Here is an 11,725-nt window from a genome sequence, read left to right as displayed (position 1 = left end):
TTCAATGCTTCCACGCATGCGTCGAAGTAATTCGACGCATGCGAGGGATGGCGGCCGCTCGGACATGTACGGTAGGTCTCTACAGACGACCGAACATGTCCGACGGGCAGGATTCCAACGGCTTGTAGTTCTCAATGGACTGCGGGGGGTGCTGGTGAGCGCTCTCATAGTCCATTGATCTTCCTTCTCTCAGGTAACTTCCTGTCCCTACGGGCAGACAGCTATCCTGAGTGTCTGCAGGAGCCTGACATTGCACATATGATCTACTGATTGCGGGTGCCGTGCTTTGCAGGCTCTTAAGAAAAAAAATGTGCATTTATTATTATAATGTTTTTTTTTTAATAGGTGAACTTTAGGCTACACAGCTAGTAGATAGTTGCATTCAACAGGACTTGTTCTGTGATATTGAAGATGCTTCTCCAAGCCACATCTTCCATTCTAATGAGTGTCAGGAAAATAACCCAACATTTCTATCTACAGAGGAAGCACCAACACATAAATCCAATCACCATGGAATGTGTCAAGGTAGATGGCGATCGTCTAAAAATTGGATGTGAAAGTGATGAAGACACCTTGTTCTAGTGACATCATCCCATCCTTGGTGTCAGGAACCTGAACAAGAATCCAACTTTTACCCACATTTCTAGATAGCGATTTCCAGGGCCGCCATCAGAGGGGTAGAGGCATTACACCTATAAGGGGCCCGATGGTCCCCAGGGGCCCAGCTGGCCCCCCTCCCGATTTTTTTTTTTTTTTATTAATAAAAAATGTTTACTTTTTTTAAATATTTTTTTTTTTTTTTGCATTACACCTGTAAGGGGACCGATGGTCCCCAGGGCCCCTTACAGGCCCGGTTGGCCCCCCTCCCATTTTTTTTTTTTTTTATATATTTTTTTTGCATTACACCTGTAAGGGGCCCGATGATCCCCAGGGCCCGGCTGGCCCCCCTCCATCTATTTATTTATTTTTGCATTACACCTGTAAGGGGCCCCATGGTCCCCAGCCCCCCCCCCCCACTTATTATCTTGCGTCCAGAAAAAAAGAGATTACACTTGCTTTTTTTACATCAGCACCCCCGCTCCGGTTCTCTGCTCCAGGGGGGCCCTGTCTAAAGCTGTGTAAGGGGCCCCAAAATTTGTGATGACTGCCGCGGCATACTGGAATGATTGAGCGGTGTTTTTCTACCTGCAAAGAATGACAGTATCATTTTAGTTCAGTCTTATAATTTATTGCCAGTTACAGTTTATATTAATGTGCTTTTAAAGAGTCACATCATTCGGTTACACTTGTAAAGAGCTTTCGGATAATGCCCGCCTCGCTTCCTCTCTGTAGAACGTGTCTCGACTGGCGGCATATTCCCGGACGTTGGGGAGGCCGGGCAAAATGCAGCAGTCCAGGGCGCTGCGATTGATGTTCATGTCGTGGACGCCGTACCACTCTTCGGTCATCCTGTCATAGTACTCTGCTTCGGAGGTCGTTCTGGAACCGTCGAAACCTCCAGTCACATAAAGGAGATCCTCCAGTACTTCAATCCCGAAGTTGCTGCGTGGGCTGAACATGGAGGAGATCTCGGTCCAGCTGTTGTTCGCTGGGTTATAGACCTCGGCACTGCTTAGTCTGCCACCTTCATTAGATCCTCCGACCTGTAAGAGACAACACACGTTACCGTGTACTACTTCATGTGGCAAAAGAGGTTTTACAAGGATGATGGGTATGGTCCTAATGGTCCCCATAACACGATGGACCTGGTCTGAATATAGCATGCAACCCTTATGCCACGCACACACGATCGGATTTCCAATGGAATAAAATGCGATGGAATTTTTCGTCAGAATTCCGATGAAGCTGACTTTCATCAGTCTTGCCTACACACTATCAGACTAAATTCCGACCGTCCAAAACGCGGTGATGTAAAACACTACGGCGAGCCGAGAAAAATGAAGTTTAATAGTTTAATACTTCCGAGCATGCGTCGACTTGATTCTGAGCATGCATGGATTTTTCTCCGATGGAGTTCCACACAGACGATCGGAATTTCCTATCGGTTTTTTTTTTCATCGGAAAAATTTAAAACATGTTCTATTTTTTTTACACCGATGGAAAAAAGTCAGATGGGGCCCCACACACGATCGTTTTTGCCAACTGTCCCGGGACATTCCTGAGATTTAAACCTTTGTCCCGGTCTTACCGTTTGCCGGGAAATGCCCCGGGAAATAGCTGTTTTCACATTTTTTCACCGCCGCCGCTAGAGGCTGTGGCCAGCACTGGTAAAATGTCTTTGCCGGCCACCATTTTTATAAAGACCAGCTCCATCCCTCGTACATCTCTGACTCTAACCACACACCCTTTGAGCCACGCTCCATTTAAGCCACACCCATTTCTATTTATACCACGCCCGTTTTTCTGATGCAGAGTCCCACCTCCAAATGAATGCCCTGCCCCCTACTTATAGCAAGACTCCACCTACAGACAAAAAAGTGTCCCTAAAAAAATGTATTTTGCAATGTTGCCAACTATGCACTGATGACAGGTGCAATGCTTTCCAGGCACCTTAGTTAAAAAGTAATAAATGCCCATTTCTTTCCTGCAAAAATATGTGTATTTATTATTTTTTTTACCAAAAGGGGAACTCATCCTTTAAAGTGAAGTCAAGTCAAGGCCATTTTTCCTAGTTTTGGATGGAGTGGGGAAGGATTAGTACTCCTATCAGGGGCTCTATTAGAGAGATATCCTCTCATTTCCAGTTCTTCTGACAACGGTTTCACCAGACACATGATGCAATTTATAGTTCTCATTCAAACTCATTAGAAAGGAATCATTACACATACTGCATAGATCAGATCTCCATAGGCGATGACACCGACACCACTGCGTTGGTTCCACATTGGGGCGATCATGCTCCATTGGTCTGTAGTTGGGTTGTAGACTTCTGCTGTAAAGAGGTATTCTTCTCCATTGAATCCGCCACATATATAGATCTGTAAAAACATATTAGTGATATTCAGGGCTTTTAAAAAAAAAAGGAGCAGGAACTCCATTCTTCCGAGTCACCTCTTGTGTCCACCCCTATCCACCTCTAAGCACCATTCCTTGGTTTCACCCTCTACCCACCTCTGAGCACCATTCATCGGTTCCACCCATTACCCACCTCTGAGCACCATTCCTTGGTTTCACCCCCTACCCTCCTTCGAGCACCATTCCTCGGTTCCACCCATTACCCACCTCTGAGCACCATTCCTTGGTTCCAACCCCTACCCAACTCTGAGCACCATTCCTTGATTCCACCCATTACCCACCTCTGGGCACCATTCCTTGGTTTCACCCCCTACCCTCCTTCGAGCACCATTCCTTGGTTCCAACCCCTAGCCACCTCCGAGCACCATTCCTTGGTTCCAACCCCTACCCACCTCCGAGCACCATTGCTTGGTTCCAACCCCTACCCAACTCTGAGCACCATTCCTTGATTCCACCCATTACCCACCTCTGGGCACCATTCCTTTGTTTCACCCCCTATCCTCCTTCAAGCACCATTCCTCGGTTCCACCCATTACCCACCTCGGAGCACCATTCCTTGGTTTCACGCCTACCATCCTTCTCGCACCATTCCTTGGTTCCAACCCCCTACCCACCTCCGAGCACCATTCCTTGGTTCCACCCTCTACCCACCTCTCAGAGGCTCTCTTAGCTCTCTCCTTCATCATTGACTCAGATACAGCTGATGTAAAGCTCTGCGCAAACTGTTAGCGCTATATAAATCCTGTATAATAATAATAATAATAATAATAATACAGCAGTAGGAGATGCTCCCGCTGCAGTCAATTTCAGACAGTGATGAGGGAGTGAGAGGCAGGGCCAAGCCCCGCTCTGTGTGTGTCCATAGGCTTGGGAGCGAGCACGCAACAAGGGGGAGGAGCCAGGAGCAACAAGGGGGATCAGAGAAGAGGAGGATTGGGGCCGTTCTGTGCAAAACCATCGCACAGAGCAGGAAAGTATAAAAAAAAAATATTTTGTAAATCTGTACCTTTACAATCATTTCAAAGTGAACCTGAACAACACCCAGTACTCTGCTTATACTGGTAATTTGTTTGTCTGTTTTGTGCATAATAATTGTGTAAATTAATTCTTTCTTCACTGCTTAGCAGGTCCCTGACCTGGAAGAAGGAACGTCCTCTGACCCCCATGTCATTGCTGAGTCTTGTAGTGGCCCAGTGGTCAGGGGATGGAAACACTTTAAGCTACAGAGGACAAAGGCATCTGACCCTCATGGAAATGTTGAATGCCGAAGAAAGCGATGGAGGCGGCAGCTCTAGAATGTAGGTGTGTGTAAGGCCATTTGGTGTCTATATCTTACCTTGCCATTGAGAGTGGTGGCTTTTGCATCGCTTCTCATTTCATTCATTGGAGCTATAAGATCCCATTGATTGGTTTCTGGGTCGTAACATTCTGCAGATTCCAGGCGAATGTGACCATCAAACCCGCCCATGGCGTAGAGACGGTTTTCCAGGACTGCCGTGCTGACATAGCAGCGCTTATGATTCATCGGAGCCACTTGTTGCCAGATCTTCCTGACTGGGTCAAACCGTCTTACGCTATTGAAGCAATCCACGCCGTTAAACCCTCCAACCAGGTACACATAACCATTTAGGTACGCCGTTCCATGATAGGCCCTGGGTCTTTCCATAGCATAGGTGATGTCCACCCAGCGGTCAACTCTGCAGTCGTAGGTCTCCATGGCGTTGGTAGGGTTACTAGAGCTCCAGCCGCCAGCGGCGAGTAGAATTGCACTTGGCAGGCGTGGCCTTGTCAATGGGTTCATGAAATCTGACCTGGAGGATCCGTTTGCGTTTAGGTCGTACTTTGTCCTCAGCGCACTGGTGACAATTTTCATACATTCTTTGTTGTCCTTTACATGGATGTTGGTCATCACGTTGTTCATCAAATACCGGGTGCTTATCAAGGCCATTCGAACCTGAGGAAGAAGAGAGAAAGGGGTTTTGTGTTGTAGAGGTCAACAAAACTCAATAGACAATCATTGAGGTACAACAGCCCAATACAATTTTGACACCACATAAGCTGTGAAGTATAATGTTTCCTTATCTAAAGAATACTGATAAGGAAGAGACTTTACTCAGTGGTGGTAAGATTCAGTGACACGAGGTTCCACTAGGCCCCTGCGGTATATGATGGTCATAGGTAGTCTGTGCAATGGAGACACCCAGAAAAGGAGGCCTACCCATCCCTGCTCCTCCAGGACCTCTCCCTACATCGGCACCTGTGCTTTTCCTAACCAGTGGAGCTTTCTCACTACCTTACTGCAGTGCCTCATTGCGATTGGGGCAAATGATCACCGTCCTCCCCAAGATGGCCACCCGGAGCCCAATATAGGAGCCTTTCCTCCCCACTGGACCCCCGCCAACAAGAACTACCACAGTTCCACCATCAGTTTGGAGGATATACTGCAGCCTGCCCCTGCCTACATACTGGTTGGAGTTGGCATAAATCCAGGGAGTGTTGGCTATGATCAGGGAGCCCATAGAGAAACAAACATGATCAAGCCGTAAGTCGGTTGGGATAGCAAACACTCTCAGATATTTAGAGACTGTTCAGTTTAAAGAGGAGGTTCACTCTGGAAAAAAAAAATGAAAGTCAGCAGCTACAAATCCTGTAGCTGCTGACTTTTAATAAAAGTACACTAACCTGTCCAGGGATCCAGTGCCTGCATTCTAACTGTGGGCAGCCGGCGTTGCTGCTTTCGGCTTCACAGCCGACTGCCCACTGTGCATGCGTGAACCTCGCTGCGCTTTGTGAATGGTCCTGCAGTCTTCTGTGACCCGTGACATGTCCCAGAAGGCCGCAGGGAAGAAGAGGGAGAGGAGAACTTCGGCTCAGATCGCCTAGAAGATATGAGTGGATGTGGGAGAGGGTACCTGCCAAAACTAGGTTCCCGCTCCCCCCCTCTCCAACCCCCCCAAAAAATGAGGAGGATGTAAAGCTTCCCATTTTGGGTGTATTTCCGCTTTAAGATCACCTATAACATTGTGTACATTTTTACAAACTACGGAAAGGAAGGGGTTGAAAACCTTCTTTTTTTTTCTCAAAAAAAATTCAACAGGGGTGCTGATTGCTCTGTGCGAGAACACACCTACAAAGTAATGCATAAAATATGGAATTTGTTTTTCTTACATTGGGGTTAATTTGCTAAAACCGGAGGGAAAAATCTGGTGCAGCTGTGCAAAGAAACCAATCAGCTTCCAGTTTTTATTTTGTAAAAGCTTAACTGAACGAGCTGAAGTTAGAAGCTGATTGGCTACAGTAGCGTAACCAGAGTTATGGGCGCCCGGGGCAGAATTTTGTTACGCCACTGATTGGCTACCATGCACAGATGCATCTGTTTTTGCACTCTCCAGTTTTAGTAAATCAACCCCAATGGGTAAATGGAGTTCTCCTTACCTTAGGCAGTAGGGTGGTAATATGTTGCCTGCGTTGAGTTGGGTGGTGCTCAATCCATTTGATGATGGTCTCAAAGATGGCTTCCTCCATTTTAACATTAATATCGTCTCTCTTGATGAGATCTTCAAACTCCGTTAGGCTGAGTTCCAGAAGCTCCTCGGAGGTCGTTGTTATTTCATGAAAGTGGCGGAGAATGTACGCATGGGTTTTTTCATGCAGCTTGGGGCAGTGAAAATGGTTGGAGAATCTGCCAATGCCAACGCAGTTCTCGGGGCACAGATGGTCTATGAGAAAATCTGAGCAGCGCCATTGTAGACCCAGGATGTTAAATTGGTCTGCGGCCATAAACAGGTCTTCCACGTTCTCAGAACTGATGGATATTGCATTGGTGTAGGCATAGAGAAGGATCAATCTCATCATGTCCGGGGCAATTCCTGGAATGTGGTACACGTTCTTTCCGGTCTTTGTCCATCTTTCAGAAAACAGAGTCCTGGGAGGAGGAGAGAATTCACTTTACACTGCTGTTTTTAAAATAAAGTTTTTAATAATTCAATATGTGTTTTTTTGGGGGTTTTGCATTTACAGTAACACAATTGCTACACGTAGGTCTGTAGTTGATGGTAGCCCAGCTGATGGAGCACAGACCATGTTCCATTAGCTACTTCCCCCCAGCACTGATCCCGGAGAATGACAGCCCAGGTCCAGGAAGTAGGGTGACCACATTTCCAAACTACCATTCAGGGACACCCCCCTTCCCAAAAATCAGCTTGTGCTGTAACCAATCACAGTACAGTGATTAGACACAAGAGGCGGGATTTATGATTTCTCCAATAACAAGCAGGGGGTGGAGATTGTGCTCCTCCGGGCATTCCTGGCCAGGACAAGTACTGTCAGTGAGTAAAGCGGTGACGTGGTGGCCTTTTTTGGGGGCCCGCGGGGTGGCTGTGTCAGTTTCATTCTGGGACACTGTATTGTCCTGGAATGAAGGTGCCCAGGACAGACCTGCAAAATGCGGGACTGTTCCGGGCAATGCGGGACTGCCCCGGGCAATCCGGGACACGTGGTCACCCTACCAGGAAGTGACATCACGTCATACACGTCACTTCCTGGTCTGTGTACAGGAACGAGGCTGAGCGGACTCACCATGACAGCACCGGGCCCGCAGGTGGGACATGGTGGGGGGGGGGGGGTAGGTGGCACATTGCAGTGTTAGGTGGCTTCACAGCCGCTTGTATCACTTCCACATGAAAGCCGACAGTCGGCTTTACTAAAGCATCGCTCCCAACTGTCCCTGATTTGGAACAAAGTCCCTCTGTCCCTCTTTCATCCTCAATTGTCCCTCATTTTGGTCTGATCTATATAGTTGTATATAAAATGCATCAAAAAATGTTACCCAGTGCTAAACTTTTCATCTGATTTCTAAATTGCTGCATTTGTAAATTTCAAAAGCAATTTTCTCTGAAAAAATTGCTAATGCTAAAAATGCAGCAGCTGAACTCTTTAGAGTTGCGAAAAATCTAGCTAATCCAGTATGTAGACAGCCGGAAGAAGAAGCTTCACCAGAGTTCTGTAATATTTTATCAAATTATTTTAACGAAAAGATAGAAATTATTAGGAACAATATCAAAGTAGTAGATATTGAGGAATCTTGTCCCATCTATGAGGGTACAAGATTCTCTAGTTTTGTGGATGTCTCTACTTTAGATATTCTGAATATCCTCAAGCCCCATACAAACGATAGAATCCATCCGCTGAAAAATCCCAGCGAATGGGTTTCAGCGGATAGATCCTATGGTGTGTACACTCCAGCGGATCTGTTTCCGCGGATATTTCTCCCCTGGGATGGATTCCAGCAGATCGAATATTCGCTGACATGCTAAACAAATCTATCTGCTGGAATCCATCCCAACGGATGGATCCGCTGGTCTGTATAGACTCACCGGATCCATCCGTCCGAAGGGATCCCCCGCATGCGTCGTAATGATTCGACGCATGCGTGGAATTCCTTATATGACAGTGTCGCGCACGTCGCCGCGTCATAATCGCGGCGACGGCGCGACACGTCATCGCCAGAGGATTTTGGCGCGGATTTCAATGCGATGGTGAGTACACTCCATCGCAGAGAAATCCGCTGAAATCCTCGAGAGGATTTATCCGCGGAAACGATCCACTGGACCGTATTCGCGGATAAATCCTCTCGTGTGTATGGGGCCTTAGAGCCTCGTCCTCATCATTTGATCCTTGCATTGCACAACTAGTGAAGAACGCCGCAGAGACATTGGCCCCCTTTATTGCCGACATTGCAAATACTTCTTTCTCCACCGAAACAGTGCCGGGTATTCTGAAGCGGGCTGTGATTATCCCCCTGCTGAAGAAAGCTAACCTGGCACGCTCCGTGTTGAGCAATAATCGTCCCATTTCAACTGTACCGTTTCTGTCAAAAATCATGGAACGAGCCGCAGTGTGGCAAATTCAGCCCCATCTCGAGTCCAATTCCATTCTCGATGATTTTCAATCTGGATTCCGACCAGGAAGAGGTCCTGAAACCGCCTTGATCAAAGTCCAGGATGATCTACTCTGGGCCCTGGACAGAAATGAGGCTTCGGCCTTGGTATTGCTGGATCTGTCGGCAGCATTCGATACCATCGATCATTCTAGACTGCTCGATCGGTTAGGGACTGTGGCAGGCATTGATGGTATAGCATTGGCATGGATGACCTTATTTCTCCTGGACAGGGTTCAGAGAGTAAGGCCCCATACACACGATAGAATTTATCCGCGAATACGGTCCAGCGGACCGTTTCCGCGGATAAATCCTCTCGTGGATTTCGGCGGATTTTCATGCGATGGTGTGTACACACCATCGCATTGAAATCCGCGCCGAAATCCTCTTGCGATGACGTGTCGCGCCGTCGCCGCGATTATGACGCGGCTACGTGCGCGACGCTGTCATATAAGGAATTCCACGCATGCGTCAAATCATTACGACGCATGCGGGGGATCCCTTCGGACGGATGGATTCGGTGAGTCTGTACAGACCAGCGGATCCATCCGTAGGAGCCGATTCCAGCGGATAGATATTCTGTGCATGTCGACAAATATTTATCTGCTGGAATTCGGAAATATCCGCGGATAAATATCCGCCGGAGTGTACACACCATAGAATCTATCCGCTGAAACCCATTCAATGGGATTTATCTGCAGATAGATTCTATGGTGTGTACGGGGCCTAAGGCTGGGACTGCACTGCTCTTCTGATAGTCCCCTGTCCTGTGGAGTCCCTCAAGGGTCGGCGTTATCGCCGCTCCTGTTCAACATCTATATGAGGCCTCTGCTATATATCATCCACCGCCACAACCTATCTTTTCATGTCTACGCTGACGACACCCAGTTCTACATTCCTCTGCCCAGGGATGGGGGGTCACAGATAACTCTGGCCACCTGCCTGGACGAAATTCAAGCCTGGATGGGGGCCAATTATCTTATGCTCAATGGCTCCAAGACTGAGTGCATGGTTTTATGCAATCAGCCATTGTCGGGCGGTTTCCCTACCTGGCCGGACTCGTTTTCATCGGTCCCAGTGCCAGTCACCCAGGTCAGGGATTTGGGAATCATCTTGGACGAGAGATTGACGCTACGACCACAGGTAAACCAGGTGGCCAGTTCTTGTCACTTCCACTTGAAACTCCTGAGGTTGACTTTTCACTTCATTGAAGAATCGCATAAAATCTGTTTGTGTACGGCCATCGGGAAGGGGTAATAAAATGTAGCAACACAAGTGCATTTATTATTTTTTTGCATTTAAGCCTGCAGGGAGTTGCATTTGCAATCAGTGCATCATGGGTGCAATGAATAGACTCTTGCATTGCTTATCCCCATGTCCAGAAAAAAAGTGTAGCCGGCAACTCCGGATTCCCACAGAATATCTTTATTTCTACATGAAGGTCAAGATTAAAAACAGCTGATGCGTTTCGGCATACAACCTTGTTTACTCCCAGCTCCAGGACCGTACAGAAGTGTGGTCCTTCTGATAGGGTTGGAAGATGGCACTTGTGTGTATAATAATACTTTTTTTTTTACGTTTTTTATTAATATTTTCATATTAATAGGGCACAGAAAGGAAGAAGTAAAGAAAAAAAGAAATCGTATAATAATATTAAGAATAAATCACATGGCTGTGATCACACTCAGGTTTGAATGGGGGCAAGACTGAGCTCATGATGAATGAAGCTTTTGAACGTGGTGAAATCATTTGAGCCAGCCTCTGCACTACCCCTTGTAAGCCACAAGATGTCAGTCTTCTGAGCTGAATAATCCCCAGTGTCACTCGGTTTTGAAGACCGAGGACAGACAGTGAGTAAAGAGACCCTTGTAGCCTAATGTAACCAGCAATCCTAAAAACAGCCAAACAGATTAAAGTGCAGCCCCAAAATGTTATACCATTACATGGCATTGATGAACACTGTCAGTGGAAGGTTGTGTTAATCTATTTGATTGTTTTTGGATGAAAGGCTGATTAAACAACTGGGATAAGGCTTAGGAACGCCAACCTGAGGATTATCATACAGGAGGAACATACAAAGCAATGCATGAGATTTCAGCAAGCCTTCAGCTCCAGTCTGGGTGGGTTGAATGCAGATCCTACATTGCTATTCACCTTTATTGGCCTATTATCTGATTTAGCTTCACTTAGCTGCTGGGGCCTAATCCCCCCTGACCTCATGACTAGGCCATGCCCAACAGCCATTGAAGTACAACTGCGTCTGTGACCAGTAGAGGCCAACTGTCACCACACAGGGGAAGGCAATGGGGGGCCATTACACCATGGAGGTCAATCTTCACTTACCTAAAATAAAGGCTGCATACAGAGAGGATGATCTTATGGGCTCTGAACATGACATCATCAACCTTTATGGTGACATCACAAAACTCGTCCTCCATCCGCAGCTCATGGAATTCGGTCCAGGCCATTCTTCTAATTGTCTGTTCCAGGGTGTCAGTATTGGAACAGGCTGATAGGGCCTCTGAATCCCAATCCATGGGCAGCCCTGGAGGCCCCTCTGTGCCCGTCCGTGACATGTCTCTGTCTCCACTGAACTGACAGTTGGCTGTACTGCTGAGGTTACCTGACATTTCAAAACCGACCAATCAGAAGCCACTTTACTACTCTAGGGTTACATTATAAAGTTTTGACGTCTGGCAAATACAGACAACGCTATTGGTTGTCCTTTGCATAGATATCAAGCCAATACCAATATACAATACGTCTGTCACA

The 11,725-nt window shown here is 47.1% G+C and overlaps 1 protein-coding gene across 1 annotated transcript; it reads right to left on the bottom strand.

Annotated features, from left to right (window-relative positions):
- Positions 1 to 1,222: 1,222 nt before the first annotated feature.
- On the bottom strand, positions 1,223 to 11,725 carry LOC120945086 (kelch-like protein 10). Its single transcript, XM_040358950.1, has 5 exons — positions 11,297 to 11,725; positions 6,451 to 6,940; positions 4,352 to 4,969; positions 2,829 to 2,978; positions 1,223 to 1,643 (listed from the first exon to the last, which is right to left on the bottom strand). Exons 1-5 carry the CDS (start codon positions 11,581 to 11,583, stop codon positions 1,281 to 1,283), a joined length of 1,908 nt encoding a protein of 635 aa, XP_040214884.1. The 5' UTR covers positions 11,584 to 11,725; the 3' UTR covers positions 1,223 to 1,280.

This window comes from Rana temporaria, chromosome 7 (genome assembly GCF_905171775.1).
Source record: "Rana temporaria chromosome 7, aRanTem1.1, whole genome shotgun sequence".
Lineage (NCBI taxonomy): Eukaryota > Metazoa > Chordata > Amphibia > Anura > Ranidae > Rana > Rana temporaria.
This window is presented reverse-complemented; position numbering and strand designations above follow the sequence as displayed.

Bases quoted from the DNA above. Each gene is read 5' to 3' on its own strand.
- LOC120945086 (XM_040358950.1), bottom strand. From the start codon at position 11,583: ATGTCAGGTAACCTCAGCAGTACAGCCAACTGTCAGTTCAGTGGAGAC. The intron at 4,970-6,450 runs GTAAGGAGAACT...CTTCTTCCTCAG, and splicing joins TTACCACCCTACTGCCTAAG to GTTCGAATGGCCTTGATAAG. The intron at 2,979-4,351 runs GTAAGATATAGA...ATGTTTTTACAG, and splicing joins CCACCACTCTCAATGGCAAG to ATCTATATATGTGGCGGATT.